This window comes from Nasonia vitripennis, chromosome 5, assembly GCF_009193385.2.
Source record: "Nasonia vitripennis strain AsymCx chromosome 5, Nvit_psr_1.1, whole genome shotgun sequence".
NCBI lineage: Eukaryota > Metazoa > Arthropoda > Insecta > Hymenoptera > Pteromalidae > Nasonia > Nasonia vitripennis.
This window is the reverse complement of record NC_045761.1, coordinates 26713938-26734247: the sequence shown is the minus strand read 5'-3', so window position 1 is coordinate 26734247 and position 20310 is coordinate 26713938. Positions and strand designations below refer to the sequence as shown.

Genomic DNA, 20310 nt, shown 5'->3' with positions numbered 1-20310 from the left:
GCGATGATCTCGAGGAAAAGTATATATACTGCAGCGTTAATTGACTCTGTATAAATCACTCGGCTTCTGTGAATTCATTAGCATCTCTCTCACTCCGAGCTCGTGGAGCCGCTGTATCTAATTTTTTCCCTCTACTCGGCGCCGCGTAAAAATATTCCATTTAACGCCCAGCTAGCTTTCCCTCTCTCAAGGGCCGAGTTTGGAGAGTAAAGCTTCCGCTGGAAAATTCATTCGCCTTTGCCTGCGCCAAAATAAATAGCCGTGCGGCCCGCTTTTGTTTATCCGCGGTCGAGGGCAATATTTCGTCTTAATTTTCTTCTCCCCCTCCAGCCGGCACTGCCGCAGTATTTCAAAACTGACTCGTTGCGGAATTAAACTCGGCCGCCATAAATATCGTGCGCCGTAGAGAAAAAGGCCTTATCGACAACGACAATGCGCGCCTGTAATTGGCATTTTCGCGACGCTTGTAAATCACGCACGAACTGTACGCTAGACCCGTCGAAGCGGACAATAGAGGGGGCAACTCTCTGTGAAACGCACACACGACTGATTAATTAATGCTGGATTGATCGGTGGCGCGCGGGCTCTTTTCTTCCTTTGCGCGCGGAGGCGTCGAGGCTTTTTACTCGACGGCCCTGTACATTTCCCCCGCGCGCGTTTCCCGGATCCTATTAGTTTCTCGCGCCAGCAGACGCGTCGAGCTTTTTCCTCTCCTCGAAGCTTTCATTCGTCTTGGCGAAACTGCCGGCGCTTCTTCTCTGCGCGCCTGTAGCTTTAGCCGTCTTTATCTTCGGACTTTTGTTTTAATTTCGCCTACCCGAGCCGAGAGACGACTTCCCCGCGAGTAGGATTCGTGTTGTATTAGGGAGATGGGATATTTCTTCGTACATCTCCCCCCTGATTCGCGACTGTTATCTCTCTTAACTGTTTCGTGGAACACGCCCAAGCGAAATAATACTTTCTCGGTTTAAAAATCGTCAATCAGAAGGACAAACAATTCCGCAGAGACGCGCGGAAATTCGAGAAACCAAGAGAGTGCTAGGACACACAGAGCGGTAATATCGCTCTCAGCGCGTGTACAATTTGTAACGCATACATACACACGGCTGACCGCAACGCAGCTGCATCAGAGAGTCGCATTATTGACAAACAACGATATTTCGCTCGCCAGAGAGAGATAGACAGATAGAGTCCGCGATTAAATTAAGATTGACTAGACGCGACGTCACCGGCTCGGTTCTGTTTATTCATACGTCGCTGATGACGACGACGACGAACGAAATTTCGGCTTACACGGCGGCGTGTCGTTATCGGGGATTGTTTCCGATGTATGCGGCAGAACAAGCGATAATTTCGGGATATTGCCTGGTCGAGAGGGATAGAAGTAAAATCGCGATTTTAGGATGATGGCTATTGCTGCTATACACCACTGTCGGCGGTTTAGGACGGACTTTACGCCGGCGCTGAATTATTCCTTCTGCCCAACCGCGAACATCATGCTCGTATAGCTGCCATTGCGCCGCGTTAAAGATACATTCGCCGTAATTGCCGGACATCGAGATTTTATAATTTCGGCTATGCGGTCGCGTTCGCTTCAAAATACGCGCAGTTATCGCTCACTCCTCCGCGTGCGGAAAATTCGGAAAACTAAACCCCCGATTACAGGTCGCAGGAGACATTTCCCTCCGCAGTCCGGGAGTTATACGAGCGCGTGGATCCGAGGAATTCGGTCAGTGTAATCCCGCGTCGTCGGCCCTATCTTCTTCTTTCGTCCCTCTCTCACGAGCGCATTACGAGCCGGCACACATAAACGTCGCGGGCAGGCGTCCGAGCTCGTTTGTCATGCTCGTCCCGCGCTCGTGTGCATATCCGCGTATGCAGTGGCTATACACATGACGTAGAACGCGAGCTCGTAAGAATGGATATCCTCTCGCGGACGGATCGACTCGCCAAAGGGCAGAGCAGAGCTGAGAGAGATATAGCCAGCCGTTAAAGTACATCTGTTGACGCCGCGAACGACGGCGATGCTCATACCTTTCAATTCCCGGGTAAATAGGACAAATTGTCAGGACAAACGCGACGAACCAATCGTAATCGCGAGACTCGACACAATCTCTATCGACTCGAAGAATTCGATCGAGTGAAGCCCTCACAGCAGCGGCGCACTTGAGAGCGGCGGCGGCGTTCGGAGCTTTATTGCCGCGCTTCTCTCTACTTCTTTTTTGCTCCGCTTCAAGGTGGGTTTCATGGATCGCAGTTGGAACGGTTCTATTGTTTTGCATGCAAAAACGCGCGGCTCTTTTTTTTTTTAACAAAGTGTCGTTTTCCGGATAAATATTCGTATACCGAAAAGTCCGCCGTTTCAAGCTTCTCTCGCGTCGTTATTTCCGCCCGGTCTTTTCAAAGAGATAGAGAGACACTTTGTACGGCTCGCGCAGATAAATTCGCAGATACCTGGCTCCGACAAGTTCCGATCGATCTTTGATGTCATTAAAGTACATAAGACGTCCGGCTCGAGACGTCTTCGAGCGAAATACGCTTTCCAGTTCACATAATACCCTCCTTACCTCCCACGCACAAGTACATAAAAATAAACATTCCCCTGTATTTCCTCGAGCTTTACAGGGCGGCGCAGCTTCGCATACACTGTTATTTCGTCGTCGTTTCTATAAAAAGCTCTCTCGCCCAGTAGCCCCATTGTTCCTGCAGCGACGTTTTATTATCCCGCCTCTCTCTCTCTCTCTCTCTCTCTCTCTCTCTCTCTCTCTCTCTCTCTTCCTGAAAGATTCGGTATCCGGACCGGAAGCTCAAATATTTATGGACACTTATTTAAAAAAACTCGCACACGCGGCATCTCCGAGCACACGAGCGCGACATCTGGAGCGCGTGTGCGATCGATCGCGCCCCCCTCCCCCCATGTATGCTTAATCGGGTTACAAAGCTTCAGGTGTGCTTTTTCTTTTTAATTCGCTCTTCGGTTTCCCATACACGCGCTTTTCAGGGCTTTCGCTCCTCCGTAGACATGTTCAACGGATTTGGAGCTTTTCGTGCGCGACGCTTTGCTGTGCCTCAACTAACATGAGGGTTTCCATTGTTGCCCTCTCTCGCTCGGTGACGAAATTTGTTTTCGAAGCTCTACACTGCCGCGGCCGCTGCTGTGTTTTAAAAGCGAGGGAGAGCTTGCGATGACTTACGATCGAACTTCATAAAGCCGTTAAAGCGGAGTGTAAAATTTTCCTTTACTGCCCGTCCGTACCGTCCGCAGCGTGCACGCGTTTTTACTGCGAGCCCTTTTCCAGGTCGACGTAATTTCGCGGCCGTTAGTGCTAGTGCTAGTCTATACTGCTCTATGTTCCCTTCGCAGTTCACGGGAGTGTGTCAAAAAGATTTTAATTAAATTTATCACCCCATATCGAGTCGCGAAAAATTCAAAGCACGCGCGCGAACCGCTGCAATGATTAAAGAAAAAAAGGGCGGGAAATTCGAAAAAAATTATTTCGTCCCTCCTCCCGACGGACGCGGGTTAGCGTATAAACAACCGTGTGTGTGTGTGTGGGGGGGGGGGGGGTATACAATATAGAAGAGGTCAAAAACCGACGGCGCAGGATATAAATGTAAGTCGTTTCCCTGGTGGCGTATATTCCACGGACTCCATTATATCCCCGGATCAGGCGGGCCTAACTTATGGTACACTTTGTCTTTGCTCCGGCAGAGACGTGCGCCTCGTCGCTGTGGTATTTCTCTCTTTCTATCTCGCTTTCATTTACCGGAAAAGCTGTTTGCCATCGCGATACTTCCTGTATATCTTATACGTATAAGGATGGATATCTATCTCGTCGCTGTAATTGATTTTCGAGATAGCCGAAAAACTTGTATATAATCCACGACTATAAGTCACTTATACGTATAATATCCGACGCGGAAACGTTAAACACACACACACACGGCAGTGAAATATTTCAGCGTACATACACTCCCGGGACCACACGTGCGAGCAGCTATTCATACGGCCTCGCTCCATTATACTCCGCCGCTAGCTCTCGACCGCGAGTTTCGAAATTTTTAATTCGCCCCGCGATTTCAGCGTGTTATCGAGAGCTACATGTTTGAAAAGCTCGTTGTTAAAAAATAACACGGCACCACGCCGGCTTGCTGCTATAACGATGCGCGTGTTCGCCCGAGCGTTATTATTTATACGTTAAAAAACATTTTTCCCCCTTGGCTTACAAGCTTCGCAGGAGCGATTTCAAGAAGCCTATATACCACTCGTAATTAATATCGTCGTGTCTGATAAAAGCCCGGAATGCGGCAGTTATATCGGCTGCTGTTCGCTCACTGTCTTTCTCTCCTCTCCGCGGCGGCGCTCGTAAAGTTGCCCGTAAATTATCGGCTGGCATTTTGACCTCGTCGATATATACTGCGCGCGAGAGAGGGAGAGAGAAAGGGTAAAATCGATGCGTCGTCGTCGTAGTGGAGTAGTCGGCCGCGACAGAAGTCGAGGCTCCGAGTTTTATAAAGCAGTGAGAGATAAAGAGCTGGCGGCGCTTTTCAACTGCGTGTCCGGACCGACACTCGACTATACTCGACTCTTACTGGATAAGGATGAAGAGCAGCGCAGAGAAGGATGAAACGCTATACTGTCAATTACTCCACTGCTGCGCTTGAGTTAGCGTCGTTATATTGCGGAGTAACCTGTGATTTTAGAGCTGCTTTTTTATCTTTATTGTCGCGGCGGCCGGCGCTTCTTTATTTATTTTTTCTCTCCCTCTTGCTCTCGTTGAAAATTTCGCGTTATTGTTTTGGAGGTAAAAGCATTTTAAAAAATACAAAAGCACCCGCTGCGTGAAAAATGCATTTCAAACAAGTTTCGCGCTACCCCCGTTTATGCTCTTGATTTAGAAATATTCTGTCGCGATTGTTGAGTGTTTTTTTCTCTAACTTCTGCCGTATTCAAAGCTTTTTCGGCGTTGACTGGAGTCGCGTATAACAATATTAAACCGCGAATCATAATCCTTTTCGCTCCAAGTCGGTTAACCAGGTCAATAAGCCCCTCGATCCCGGCGCTAAAGAAAAAAAAAACACTCCCCCCGTTGAATAACCCGTCGGCCCTGCCATATCCGACAAATTTTTCATTACGCCACTCAGCGAGAGACAGCTGAGCAGCAGCTGAACTTTGCCGGTGTGTGACGAGCAAATCGACCCCGTCGCGGCAAATTATTTATACTCTACTCCTTGCTCGTCGGTACAAGGCGTCGCGTCGCGGCGCACATACAGTGTTTATTCTCCATCTATATGTAAATGTGAGTGGACTCGAGTATATACACCGGCTGTTTAATTGCTCGTGCGATAGGGGATAATGCCGCGGCGACTGGCTTTTTCGCGAAAAACATTCCCTGGAATAATTAGCGCGGGTAATTGCCGTAATTGCAGCGCGAGATAAGAAGTTCCCTCGTCTCGGAGCTATTGATAACGCGGAGCTCTTTTATTCGGGGTAAAAAACAAAAGGGTCGAACGAGACGCGCGTAAAAGTTTCACGAGTCCCTTAAAGCACACGTGGGGGATCAGAGCCGGCTGTTTCGCCAAGAAACAATCAGAGGAACCGTCCGAGCCCACATGAATCTCCCTCTGATAACGGCTGGGAGTTATATATTTATACGAGCTGTACTATACACGCACGGCTCTCGAGACGTTCCATTGTAATATCAAACTTTCCGCAGAAAGAGAGAGAGAGAAAGAGAGAGAGAAAGAGAGAGAGAGAGAGAGAGAGAGAGAGAGAGAGAAAGAGAGCGACGAGGGAAGCCATATAGATATCCTCCAATTTTTTCCAAAATTGCACCAGCGCTCGTTCCCGCGTGATATTACGAGCGATTCCTAGCTCTCGGGATGAGGACTCGATATTATACCACTGCCGCCGCGCGAGGAAAAAATATCAAACTTTTACGAGTAGTCGAAAAATTTATCGGCCATCGCAGCCGCTCGCTGAAATATTCGCGTATAAAAGTGTCCGGAGTTAAAAAAAAAAAGAAGACTCGCGGGAGTAATTTGATTCAAACTCGCGCAGGCACATCAGTTGTCGCTCGTATGCTCGACAAATTCCCTTTATCGGCAAAAAATCAACCTATGCGCGAACACGTGATGTGTACGCAACGAACGGCGTAAGGGCTGTCCGATAGCGCGAGAGCTGTCTTATCAGCCCTCGAATTGCCCGGTGTTATGTGCGCGGCCCCGACGCTTCCGTGTCTTCTTCTCCTCGATATCGCGGCCTCGAATTGTCCGTCACACAGTACAGTCGTATCTATCAGCCAGCAACGATCTGACCGAACAACGCAATTTTCCCGGGAAAACACTGGCCTCGTCGTGTTTGCTTTGCATTCGACGACGCTCTTTCTCGCTGTAAAGTATACGTCTCGCCTCGTGTATCGTACATCGAATTCGTCCGTCTCTAGAAGCGCAGTTTATATACATTATCGAGACTCGGGCGCATCAAAGAGGCTGTGTGCCGGCGGACTCTAATCGGCTTTATCCTGTATCATACGCTCTCCTCCGCGAAAGTGGAGCGCGCGCCTATTCTTCCGAGTTATTTGAAGCGGAATGCGCTGAAATATTCGACGAAAATAAGCGGGAGAAAAATACAGGCGGCGCCAAGGAGTGTAAGCCGCGAAACAAAAATAGGAGAACGAGAGCGGCGTGAAATCGATAAGCGATATAGGCGCACACGTCGCTCTGCCTTAACGAGGGATGAGCACACGAGCTGGTTATTTATACGTGTAATGTACGTGTGTGTGTGGAGGGTAAAACTCCTTACCTGCGTGAGTTTCCAGTGTTTCGCGGCCTTGGCGATGGGATCCGTGACCTGCGTGCAAGCCGAGCCGAAGATCATCACTTTTGGCGGGCCGCTGTGCATCATGTCGAAGAACGCCTTGACCCCCACTGCTGCATTGCACTGGAACAAAGAGAAGGCATTCGGTTTATTAATAATAATTTCTGCGCCTGTATACAAGCTTATAATTTTTGTTTCTTCTCCAGTCGAGGGGAGGACGCGTGATTGCGCCGCTGATGGGATTAGGTGTTACGTAAGGGGGAAGTGATTTACGCACAAAGTATATTTAAACACACACGGCTATAGATCTCATTATAATACGCGGTAAGTAGGTCAGGCTCGAGGCAATTACCGAAAATTATTAATACGCGCGAGTGCATTTATGCGCTGCAGTTGTACACGGGCTTTGATTAATAGCTTTCTTGAATCGCGGAAACTCACGCCGCGGAAAGTTTCGAGTCGCCTTTCATCCGTCTTCCCGCATATAATTAACGTCGATTCTCGAGCGTTGATTTATCGCCCCCGATGCTTTTTCTCCTTCAGCTTACACACGCACACTCGAGGAATTTAATCAACGACGTTATCGCGCATACGTCTCTCCAAAGGGAGACAACATTACTCGGCCCCGCGACGACTACATGTGCAGTCGCGTATACGTTACAATTATGCCTAATGCGCGCGTTACGCTACTTTTCCTCTTATTAAGTCGTAAACTTTGCCGAGCAAACTCGCGCGCGCGAGTGGAAAAAAGGGGGACAGACGTATAGCGCGAACTAGCTAGCGCACCTTTGGCAGCAGGTGCAGCGCTCCGGCGTAACCTGATTATTTTTCTCGAGACGTGCCGCATCTGCGCCGGCCTCTGAGAAACGAGGTAATTTGTCGCCGAAAAAGGAGAGAAGAGCCGACGCCGGATGTCTACTGTTATATAGGCTGAGTTTCGTCGCGGGAAACTTTTGCTATTAAAGTCGCCATATAGTTTTTCGAAAATCGACGCGTGAAAGGATCGAGAGAAAGCCCTCGCCGATTTGACACTTGGCGTATGTTCCGCCTATTGCCCCAGCTTTTTTAAAAACTAGGCCTCATTAGTGGAATTTCGGCACAAGTGCTTTTACTGCGCGCGCGAGAGACTTTCTCTTCTTCCCGCGCCTCGAATGAATAAGTGCAGGGGAATTTGCATACGTTACGCCACGTCTACCCGCCATTCAGCGGGAAAAATTGAAATTTTCTCTTCCTTTCAGCCGGCTTTGTCGCACTTACGGAATAAAGGGCTGCTCACGCACTTTTCTTGCCGCGAGTAACTATACCTCGTTGTTGTAAGTCGCTCATTTACATGGCGGAATAGGAGTCTTTGGGAAAGTTTTTTACCTCCCGAGCGCTGAGTATTTCCATATTTACATCATCCCACGGCCGCTGTTTTTCGCAGTGACTTTTTGATAGACTTCTCGCTCGCTTCTGGTTTGTTTTTCACTCGCGGCTGCTGCAGCGTAGTCCGAATGAATTATGAAGTATTTCATTTCGCGGTTGTTTGCCGCTCGCGCGAAATTAAATACAGTGTGCAAACGTGTTTCTTTGCCCGAGCGTTGAGAGAGAGAGAGAACTTTTTTCTTGTTTCCGCACAGTCATCGTTACGCGGTTGGGGGAAGATGAGAAGGAAAAAATTTCGAGCGAGATTTGCATGATTGCGAGCATTCAGCCCCCGTTTAACGACCCGCCTTATATCCCCCCATGGCCCTCGCGCATATAATTTTTCCGGGAGCGTTAAATTTCAATCACGCCACTCTTCGCTCGAGAGTTATTAGAGCGATAAAGGCGCGCTGCATAAAAATCGCACCGAATCTCCGATGATGGCTATTACAACGCGAGAGTTGCTGCAGTATATATAGTCGTCGCATGCGCAAGTAGGTGTCGTCTCTGGGGAAATTGCAGCCGCCGCCGCAGCTGCTCCTTTTGTCCCGATTACGAGCCGCGGTATTTAATTAACAGGGAAAACTCCATTCGCTAACTCGCCGGCGCGTTGCACAACAGCCGCGTAATTATCCGGATTCCATAGCCCTCTGCGCTGTTATGTGCACTTCTTTCGCGACGACTGTAAATTTTCCCAGAGAGTCTCTCGTCCCGAAGTTCGGCCGTGTAATTTATAATCCGAGAGAGAGAGAGAGAGAGGGGGGAGCCTTTTAATTTTCGAGCCGGAAGAGGATTCGGACGCGGGGGTGGGGTTTAATAACGAGCCGCGTGTGGCGCAGGCTTTTAATGGCCGTCTTATCGGTATTAGCGGCCAGCGGGGAGCGCATCCGAATTCTTCACACGTACGTATTCCGGGAGCGAGTGCCATGATTTATGAACTCTTTATCACGCCGGTGTGCGGCTGGAGGGTCCAATTGTGTGTATACCTATTTTTATAGCGAGTATATAGTAGAGGGAAATCTAATTCAATCCTCTTCGGCGAACTCTGCTCTCGTATAAATTGAAACTCGCGAGAGAACTGCAGCGGAGTGTATACAGGGTCGAAGACAATCGGAACAAAGTCTATTTCCTCTTCTTCCCCGGAGAACTTAATTGCACTCTCTGTCGATGATATTCAAGCAAGGGTCGAGGACGTCGGAATCCAGCGAAACATCATTAATTGTTTCTATCCCGCAATAACTCGGGCTTCAAGTTTACAGTCGCCAGCGGCGGATCCAGTGCACTGGAGGAGTTAAAGCGCTTTCAAGAAAGTCCAAGCGCGGATACGCGAGACAGAGAGGGAGAGAAGCGTCGTCTGCTCTCTTGCTTTATATCGTCGCCGGCGTCGCGCAGTTGCGAACTTTGCCCCGACGCGACTCTCTGCGTCCGGCAGCCGACGAAAGTAATCGAATTGCCGTGCCGACGTCTGCACAGTCTCTCTCCCTCTCTCTCTTCTCTCCGTGGCTATATATAGCGCAGTACTGCTCGTAGTTTGCCACTTGAACTCCCGGCGATCGCCCCTTCGCTTTTCGATATGGAAATTTAAATGGAGTGAGATTAACCGTCGTGTTTGCTACTACTGGAGATCAACAAATTACGCTGCGAGTTTTTCTGCAGCTCACTCTCGACTACACCGTGATATAGAGCCGAGGGAGCTTTTTTCTCCTCGCGCCGGCGGTTACTTTTCTTGCGCCACTTTCAATTCTATCGGCCGCGTGGAGGAGGCGATGATGCCACGATCGTTTGCATTGATAGCCGACTCTCAATTCGAGTAGAAAGTTTTGTTAAAAAAATGGGAATTCTTTCTGCGGAAAAATTCAATCTTTTCCGAAAAGCCTTTCTCATTTTCGTCACCGTTACAGCCTTTGTTTCTCGCGCACTTCCTCGTCTTTTCAATCATGATTGCAATTTCCGTGAGATTCCCTTCGAGACTCTCTCTCTCTCTCTCTCTCTCTCCCACTGACCATCTCTCTCTTTTTTATTTATCCAGCGCGTTCGCGCGCGTCGGAAAAGATACGACCTTCATTATTCGGCGCGGCTGACCCAGAAGAGAGAGAGAGAGAGAGAGAGAGAGAGAGAGAAAAATAATACAAAATAGGCTGGAGATGGAGCAATCCCAAAAGCAATATGCTTTCTTTTTCCCTCGCTCGAAGGAGCGGGAGTCTCCGCGGTGTCATTTCCCTTGTTTATCCGAGTCACCGGGCTTGTCACAAAGCCGCCTTTTAGGAGACGAGAGAGCGAGTGAGATACATAAGAGCCGATCCCAATGAAAGATACTCGCTTGAACAAGATTTACTCTCTCGTGGAAATGATATCGCGCGAGAATTACGACCTGTAAATTTCTGATTAGCCGATACGTTTTTTTTCGAACTGCCTCGCTTTAATTACGTAAATTAACGCGCGTTGAGCGAGAGCAAATCGAATTAAGTGCAAAGTTGAACTTGCGAATGGAGCAAGTCCAAGATTTGCCTTGCCGCTGCAGCGGCCGAGGGATGAACTCGTTCGGAACTTTCCTTTCCTTTGGCCGTGGCTTTCTTTGCTCTCTCTCTCTCTCTCTCTCTCTCTCTCTCTCTCTCTCTCTCTCTCTCTCTCTCTCTCTCTTTACGGCGAATTCCGTCTCGGGAGTTAAACACAAAAACAATCGAATGCCGAGAGATGAGAGTACGCGCCGCTGTGAATTAATATCTCGCATTTTAAAAATTCTTCTGCCGAAGAATATAAATTAGCCAGAATCGACTTACAACTATTTTCTTTCCGAGAACTGGCGATGCATTCTTTCGACCTACTTCCTCCCCTCTACGCTCAGGAATTTCTCGCTTTGCAAAAAGCAAGTATTTATTTAGGTCGGATTCCATTAGACTTACAAACCGCCGTATAACGTATTCCGGGCCGGCGCGAAAATCGAAAACAATAAAAGATCGCGTCGAGTCGGCAAAAAAATCCGATACTCCGTGAATAAAGTGTAAATGAAATTGATCAGAGCCGCAGCGGCGTCGAGTCTCTTGCAGCTGACAAAGGCAAATTCCTCGGGAGCGAAGTCGCTCGATCGATAAAAAAACCGAACACGAAGTGGAACAAAAGGAGCCGGGAGTATACGCTCCGAAGGGAAAATCAATGACGACGAGTATTAGCATGTATGATTCTCTCTCTCTCCGCGACGTCTTCATTTTCCGCCCGGATGAACGGCTGCGTAACGAACCGCGAGGATATCGGTAATTTTCGAGCGAGCTTTTCGGGAATTTCTTAGCGGATCAAAGAGTAAACAACACAGCTGCAGGAAGATGAGAAAAACTTTCACGCGATATAATACCAAGGGAAAGGGGAATCTTGTTACAAGCCAAATATACTTTTTCACATTGTTTCGTCTCTCGGAGTTTGCTCTGCGCTCGTTCTCCGAAACGAGCTATTAATTCTAAATTCCGAGCAAATAAACGAGCGCGCGCATTTTAATCAAGAGACGCCGCGGCATTAATTTAAATTCATAGCGTACATCTCATATTCCCGGTATCGCGATTCGGTTTGTTCAGACGCTCTAAACGTGAAATCAGCATCGCCGGCGACGTGACTTTTTTCCGCGACTGAATTTCCCCAGCGAGAGCTAGCGTTGCGTATTTTTCCCCTCTCGGTGTCGCAGAACAAAAGGAAAAATCCTGTCGTCGTTTCTCCCCCCGCGCGTGTACATACACAATCACGCATTCGCGTGCGCGATTGTTAATTAGCAAATAAGGAGGGTGACGAACAATATCATCAGCTCTGGCTGCTGCACTTGACCCAAAACTGAAAAAAGCGGCTGCGCCTCCGGATGCGAATAATAATAATGATGATAATCTCGCTGTGAGGCTCAGTTCGAGCCAATTCCAGGCCGTCTATTTCGCTGAAAATGTCTTTGTTATCGCGCGCGCAAGCTCATTAAGCTGCGCGAACGCATCGAAGCCAGATGTTTTACTAGTCCTGCATCCTTCCCTCCCGTGACAGAGGACTTCCATTTCTGCGGCTATCGTGTATACCGGGAAAAAGAGGCGTACATTTTCATTAAGCTCGCGGAGGTATAAAGTTGCAGCGCCGCGGAAGCTTTTTTTCATCGCTCGAGTGCTGCGCTGTTCGGAGAAGCAGAGGAGAGAGAGAGAGAGAGAGAGAGAGAGAGAGAGAGAGAGAGAGACTATGCGCCGTTCCCGGAACGCAGAGGTCGTGATAATTTTAACGGGATTATCGCGATAAGGGCCCGTTGTATTACTGCGGCTAATTGTATGCAACGGCGGGCGGGGGGATGATGATTGCTGCGCCGAAAATGGCTTTGGCGCTAGAGTGGGCAAACTAATTTCAAAGTACATCGGAGCCGATTAAATGACCCTGCCCCTCTCTCTCCGCGCTCTGGGTGTATAGCTATATATGCGGAGGATTTTAATTCGACCCTCCGCGGGCCGAAACAGCGAAAGGCTTTTTGCTCGGAGCTCTCGAAACTTGCCGATAATTTATGCGGAAAAGTCGGACTAACTTCGGCCCGAGTCTCGTCCCTCGTCTTCGACGACTGTGCGTGCAGTTTACGTGAGAGACGGAGTTAATTAGGCAATTAAATTATCTAATGGACTCGTAATCGGATTAAAGAGAGAGATCGCGTTTCATAGCGGGAGCAGGGAAATCGAATCCTCCAATTTCCTGTCCACCGAACGCTCTCTCTATGCGAACACTCGCGTTATTTGTCCAGAGCTTAACGCAGCTGCGCTACTGATAGAGCACAAAATCGCAAAAACAGCGGCTATACTCTCTCGAGTGAGAGAAGCGTGTGTCCTCTATATCGATCCGGATGTATAAATAGAAACTCTCGGCGGCGGCCAATCTAGCAAACATCATCCCGCGGAGGAATGGCATCTCGAGCTTTGCACGTCTCCGAGATGGATAGACAGAGGGTGTGTCGAGTCGCTCAATTCGTAATTATCGACGGATCAATGCGCCAGTCGGCCGAGCGTAGCTGAGTCGACCGCGATGAAGCTGCGTTAATAAGGCAATTCCGAAGACGCGAGCTTGCAGTCTGTTTTCGAATCAATTCTCTCCCGCCGCACTGCACAACGACTGAAAGACGCTATCGCGGCAGAGGAATAGACAGGCCGATAAGCATCGCGACCGAAGGACATAATTTCACGGATGTATAAGGGGAATTTTCATAATTTTCGATGACACCCGCCGCGAAATAGAGACAGAGAAAGCTCTCCCGTTGGCTGCGGCATAAATCAGGGCGCCGATCTATCGGAAAATCTAATCGCGCATCTATGATGAAAAATAACCCTATAAATTTTTTGCCCGATAACGTCAGAGCCGTTCGTGAGTTATCGGGCGTTATATATAGGGACACGCGGCGCTCGCGCCTTCGTCTCTCTCATCTGTGTGCGAGTGCAGGGAGTCGAACGGACGATGGAACGCATTCGGCGAAGGGCGTATATAGATTCTGATTCAGCGATCGCGAAAAAGTATATGAAATGTCGAAAATGGCACTTTTTACGGCGTCGTTCTCCCCTTTTCACTTCGGGCCCGAGAGCGAAGCGATTCTGGGAGTCGCTATATCGGCTCCGCCCGGTAATTCATTGTCGAGCTTCGTAACTAACTTATACGTATTTTTCAGCGAGCTTTCGACTTGATCATTCTCCTAAAGCTCCGACAGTAAGCACAAAAGCCGATGCGTAAGATAGCATCCTTGGCGCCGGTCAACGCTGTGCACACGCGCGAGCGCGCGCTGCACCACGCCAACAACGCGTCCGAGCATCCAGGTAAGTAGGGGCTCTGCGCCACCAGTCCAGTTTGCTCATACGTGTTTATCAGTCCGGAGGCGTTCGCATTCAGCCGCGGAATGACATGTGCCGTATCGCAACCAGAGCCCCCCTAATCAAGGACAAAGGTATTCCCGGCGCCGTCGAATTACGGGCCTCGGATTCCTTGGTCGAATTAGCGCCACGCGCGTCGATCTCTCTATGCACCGCTGTAGGTTATCGCTCTCTCGCATTCGAGCCTCGTGTGTGCGTTTTATACCTCCGGCGGGGGCGGCGGCGTAAAACGCAGAGGGGGGATCGATGCGCGGCTGATTCTCAAACTCTCCTTTCGATCGGGGACGCCCCAGCGGTAATTTCCAGACGACTCACGCGGGGATTGGATTATTCGCGGAAAACACACGTGCGCAGTAACGGGAGAATAGAGAATAGCGGCGGAGAGAGAAGCCGTGATTACAAGAAATTACACGGACTTGCGGAAACTGTTACGTGATACCGCGGATTACCGGCAAGTTATAATCGAGCGATACGCTTTATTATGGTCTATGCGCGAGCTCCGCCGGCGGCCCTTTAATTAAGTTAGAGAAGACCGAGTTGGAGAGAGAGAGAGAGAGAGAGAGAGACGCACGCGCGTCTGATTAATTTGTCTTTCGCGCCGACGACTCGAGCTTTACACCACTGCGCGCGTGGATCTTATTCCCGATCATTTGCAGGAATTACGAGCCGTGTAATCTCGCGCAACGGATCCTGGCAATAGGTTGAGAGGGAGTATAACGGCTTATTTTGCCCCGGCGATTTGAATTGGAAAGAAATAAAGCGCGAATTCCGAGCCTAGAGATGAAATGTTTATTCCATCCGTCATTTTATACGCTTAATTAAAGCCTGGAGAAATAAAAGCCGCGACGACGACGACTGCGCTGCTCCGGGGGGTTAAATGAGCTCGCCGAGAGCGCTATCAGTTAATTAATTTACTGCGTAAGCGGCGTCGCGCGCGCGTTCAATGGCGTTATTTACGAGACACACACACACACACACACACACACACACACACATACACTACACGCCGCGTAGCGGCTCAACGTCAGGTGGATCCGTTTAATCTTGGAGCATCTGTAATCAACCCAGTTTCGTGCGCGCGTATAAACAGCAGCCCTCGGGGCTGTATATTCGCTCTAATTAAAACATCGAATCGAACGCCGTATCGAATTCCATCCCCATAGAGTATAGCTTCCTTTTTACGAGGGAAATTTCCGCGGAAGAAGAGAGAGAGAGAGTTATGGCGGCGGTCGTACGCTTTACGATTCGCGCTCCGTTTTAAAGGCGGCTCTGCGGCTAAATTCTTTACTCCGCGGAGCTGAATTTTTTATTCGTCGCCTGCACTGCCGCTTTGCATACGCGCTGTTTTGTATTCTCCTTCCCGCGTATATCGGCCTGAATTATTCGCCGGCGCGCTTCGACGTGATATTATTCTTAAGACGCCGCTGCTCGCAGTGGAAAAGTCAGGCTATGGTCGGGCGCAGAGCAGACGTAGTTGAGCGGAGAATGGGAAGGGAAAAGACGCGGCGGCGCCCAGGGGAGGGGGGGGGGGGGGAATTTCGCAACGTGGGCCTAATTTAATTGCTCCCCTGGCGAGATGAGAGAACCGCATCCGTGCAGTGTCGTGTTCTCTCTCTCTCTCTCTCTCTCTCGGCGGAGGATCCGGAAATGTATTTCCCCTTCTCGCTTCTCTCTTCGCTGGGGAATGACGATTCGAATTTCGCTATAATGTAGAGGTTTGATGCATCTGCTCAGTATTAATTCTTTCGGACGTTCAGTCCGCGGGTGCTTATCCGCGAGTGTACACGCGCAAAACTCGCACTGCTGCATATTTGCGAGCTCTGTCGCCGGACGACGCGAGCTTATGCATAGATTATGAAGCGAGCGCGTTCGCGCCTCACGATTCCGATATTAATGCATTCATTACGACGCGGTTGCGCGATAAGCTCCCTCGGATTTGGCGCGTCGCGTGTGCGCTTAAATTTTCATTCGAGTTTCTCTGACTTGTTTGTTGTATTTTTTGGCGGAGGCGAGAGAGGAAGAGGAGCCGACAGCTGTGGAAACGAAAAGAATATTTTAAATTTAATAGTTGTACAAGAGTAGGCCTAACGAATTGAAAATAAATCCGTGGAATCGAGTAAATAAACTCCCGCGAAAAAATTGCGATTCCCTCGACGCGACGCGTTTTTTCTCAGAAAAGCTCGTACTACGCTATACGCGGATGAATCCCGGAACTCGGGGGATTTGTTTTCTCTCGTCCCTCTTTCGCAAACAAACATCGGACGTATACATTCCGGCAGCATCAGCGCGCCGAGTCTCCGACAGCGATGCATAATTAAATAAGAGTCGAACGGCAGGAAGAGACCTATGTACAGCGTACACCACTGGTACACTCCGTCCCCCTCTTGAAAAACAGAGAAAAGCATCAGCGCGACTCGTCGTCCGCTTTGATATTCTCGCCAAGTCGCTATCAAAAGGAGAGCGAGAGAGATATACATACTACATACTATACTAGCTACTGCTGCGCACAAAAGGCTAACGCGCTGCACCGGAACTCTGCACGTAACTCGAGGGCTACTGCTGCGCGCGCGCGATTTTCTCGGCTTTATTTTCGCTTCACCACGAGCGGGCGGCTAATCCTGCTAGAGGAGGCGGCGAAAATTGCTCGTTTTCCAGCTGGAAATTAAAAAAGTTTGCGCCTGCGGATAAGTCACGGGTGTGATTCGAATGCCTCTCTCCCTCGCGCTCCTCGTTTTTCGGCCTCTATCTCGTTTTGTGCGTTGCCGCAGAGAAATTTTCGAATGCCGAGTCGAGATTGTAATCGTATTTACCCGGCCGAGAGTGATTTTCCATTTGAATTTCGCGGTTTTTCCGAGACAATCGCGCGCGGCCGATCTCCAGTCTGTTTTCTCTTTTAATTATCCCGTTTACGGACCGTGTACACAGGGGTGTGTATCGGGCAGGAAGCGGCGGGACGGCCAAGGAATTGATCGCATCGCGTGAGGGCGTCGAAAAAAATTGCACTTGTTGCATGCAGAGCCTGGCTGCTCGCGTGCGCGGATAGGAGAAGCAACGACTGTGTATGTGTGTGTAGCGTGCATTACACGCTTCCCTCGTACAGCTCGGCTCATTTGCTCGCTTCCGTCTTATGCACACTGCGCTGTATACGTCTGGCTTTATCGCCGAATTCGCAGATTAGCCGAGAGGTGTGTACAGGTTGATACGTGCTGTGTAGGGGGTTCAAGGTGAGCCGCCGGCTCGTTTTGAGATAGCGCGGCTGTGTAGCGGCTCGTCGTTATCGGCTAATCAATTTCGCCTAACCCTGACATATTTTGGAGGCCAGCGAGCGAGGGAGAGGGTTAATTCTCGCGGTGCATGCGATGAGTGAGCGATTTTCTAAATTGAGTGCGAGATTAATTGGAAAATCGCGCTCGGAAGGAGGAGCCAGCTGTACACGGGGGCCGTTCGTGAGTATTTCGATTGCTCTACTCTGATGCCTCTGCGGAATGGCGTGATACTGATAAGGGATCGCTTGCGCGAGCCAGTGGAAGGTCAAGTTTGAAAAAGCGCCTCGCTGAGTTGAGACTTATATAGTGGCGTGTGTGATGGACTGTGGCTCATGAATTTTCAGATCGTGCATTGGATATTTTCGGCGGCCAATCAATCGTGCGGCGTAATGATTCCTGATGGGTTTATTATGGGCTTATTTTCGGTCGTTATTAAATCCAAAATCGATCTGCAAGCGTAGCTAGAATATACCTAAAATCTCACCTCTCACGTCTCGCGTATAAGCGTAAATCAAAAGCACAATAGCGAGAAAAAGCCTCGGGGCGCCTTTTATTCCGAGAGCCTCGAGAAATCAAACGGTCCGCGGTAAGTGGGATTTAATCCGGATAGCCCCGCGGATAAAAGCAAGACGAATGCTCTCCAGCGCTTGGCAAAATTATTGATTCGCGCGCGCGAGAAAAATACCAGAGGGGCGATCGCACCGAGAGAGAGAGAGAAAGAAAAACGCAGCAAGTATACGGGCCGTATAAGCCGTCGATAAATCCTCGCGCGGCCGGTCGCGAATACAAATCGAGAGATGGTCGCACGTAAACTCTCCCACAGAGTTGCAACGCGGTGCAAGGGGATAAATAAAATATCGGGCTAATTTTTCCACGAGGACACTTTGATTAATCGACGAGTACGGCAGTAGCCTGTAATTATTTATGAATCACGAGGGGCATTAATCAAGCCTCTCGTTTTTTCTCCGATATGCTTGTCGTGCTCCAAGCTTGTCGAACAATCGCGTTATGTCACGATGTAGACACACAGACGCGTAAACGGCACATTAGCTCGGTGGGTAATACACGTCGGTATAACTTGTGCATATATACAAATATACGTAAAGTGTTTGCGCAGCGGCTCATCGGCGTGTATACTCGTGATTGAAGCGCGGCAAACATCAACCTCTTGCGCTACGATGATTAGCCGAGCTTTGCACACGACTCGAGAGAAAAATCTCGTACGCGCGAGTGAATCTATTTCCCATATCCCTAATGGAAATCGCAAGCGGGCTAATCCTCTAGCCCTAAATTTTCCAAGACCCTCTCGGACAAACGAGATGTAAATCCGGAGGGCTAATTTCATCTCTTTAACGCATTACCACGGCCATCGTCCATATAGTCGTAAAACTTTCCCAGCTCCGACGATCGGACGTTAAAGACTCGCCCTACAGGTCAACCTCTCCCATTAGCGCGAGCAAAGTTTCGGTATTTATTGTATACGCGCGGCGTCATAAAGGACAGCTGCTTCGCGCGCGCGACAGCTGTTGCGGCGAAAAACAAGCAAGTGCGCGATCGTTGATTTTTACGATATACCGCGATTTTTTTTTTACGGCTGACTGTTAATTTATTTAGCGGACGCGTATATCCGCATACTTTGTACGGGACACTCGCGTCGTTCGGGGATTGAAAATAAAGCCGAGAGAGAGAGAGAGAGAGAGAGAGAGCTCGGTCAGCGCGTCGTATAAATAAGCTCGGGAATAGCGGAGCATTCGTCACAGGTGCGGCGTGTATAGCCGGTCGTCCGTATCGCCTTGAGAGAGTAGCGCGATTCGTTCAATATGAATTTCGAGCGAGTTACGGGAATCCAATATAGCAGCCGTCGCAGTATTTTAGGATCTCCTTGTCTCTTATTCATGAGGTCAACTTCGGGCCGATTGCATTAAACAAGGAAAATTGTCGGGTCCCTCTCGCGCCGCGCAGCGCTGCCGAGTAGACCGAATCGAGGTCGTCGCTGAGGGATAGCCGCGTCTCTACCTCTCGGTACTTTGTCGGACGCTTCTACCTCCGTACGCTCTCTCTCTCTCTCTCTCTCTCTCTCTCTCTCTCTCTCTCTCTCTCTCTCTCTCTCTCTCTCTCTCTCTCTCTCTCTGTGCGAGTGGAATAATTTCGCGCTTCGGCCACCTGTTTTAGAGGCAAGTGTGTATAAACTCGGGAGCTTTTGTTATTCGACTCGGACTGCCGGCTTTAATCATCCGCTGCTTCGACGAGGTAAATACCCTCGCTATTTTTGCCCCTCTCGAGAGCACAATCTCGATCTTTTTTCCCCCGCAGCGGCGATACACACGGCCATAACTCAGAGAGTTCTCGCGGGGTTCGATCAGCTGTAGCGGCCCGCGTACACAAAGCAAAGCCAAGCGACTGCTTCTCTCTCTCTCTCTTTCTCTCGCGTCGATAAGCCGTGGCGGCGGCGGTCCCCGTTCCACTGTGTAAAGAAGCTCGTGAATGAAAGTTCGCTACTACAGCAAAAGCTCCTTACAGCGCAGCGCCGCAGGCGCTCTCTCGAAAATTCTCTCCAAAGTAAGCCCTGCGCTCTCGCACTGCGAGCAAAGGAGTATAGTAGCGCTAACGTATCAATGCAGCTGGGGCCAATCGTCCTTGTCCTTTGTCCCGGCGCAACTTCCCGGCAACTATTTGGCAGGAGAGATCGGCCTCTCTGTCGTGGATTTCTCTCTCTTCGCGTAGGGAGAGAGAGAGAGAGAGAGCTGGAACCTTGATGTGGCCGGCAAAGCGCCACAGGCAGAGGCCTTTGATCATCGAGTCGTCAAACCGAATCGGTCAGCCAAAATTCACCGAGAGAGACAGAGAGAGAGAGAGAGAGAGAGAGAGAGGGCGAGCTAGAGGAAGGGGTAAAACTCGAGATCGATCGAGCGGCTAGCTGCGCGCTGTGGCCAAGACCAACCTGATTTGCAATCGCGACTAAGCG

At 49.7% G+C, this 20310-nt stretch overlaps 1 protein-coding gene across 5 annotated transcripts in view; it reads right to left on the bottom strand.

The window, feature by feature from the left end:
• The window catches only part of LOC100120180 (gamma-aminobutyric acid type B receptor subunit 2), a 125173-nt gene that overhangs the window by 24493 nt on the left and 80370 nt on the right, over positions 1 to 20310 (bottom strand). For all 5 annotated transcript variants that reach the window (XR_004227810.1, XM_008208762.3, XM_031931032.2 and 2 more), the window contains one exon: positions 6806 to 6943. Coding sequence is in view for 4 of the 5 variants with exons in the window: in XM_008208762.3 (XP_008206984.2) it covers positions 6806 to 6943 (138 nt within the window). In the remaining variant the exon portion in view is untranslated. The remainder of the gene's footprint in view (positions 1 to 6805; positions 6944 to 20310) is intronic.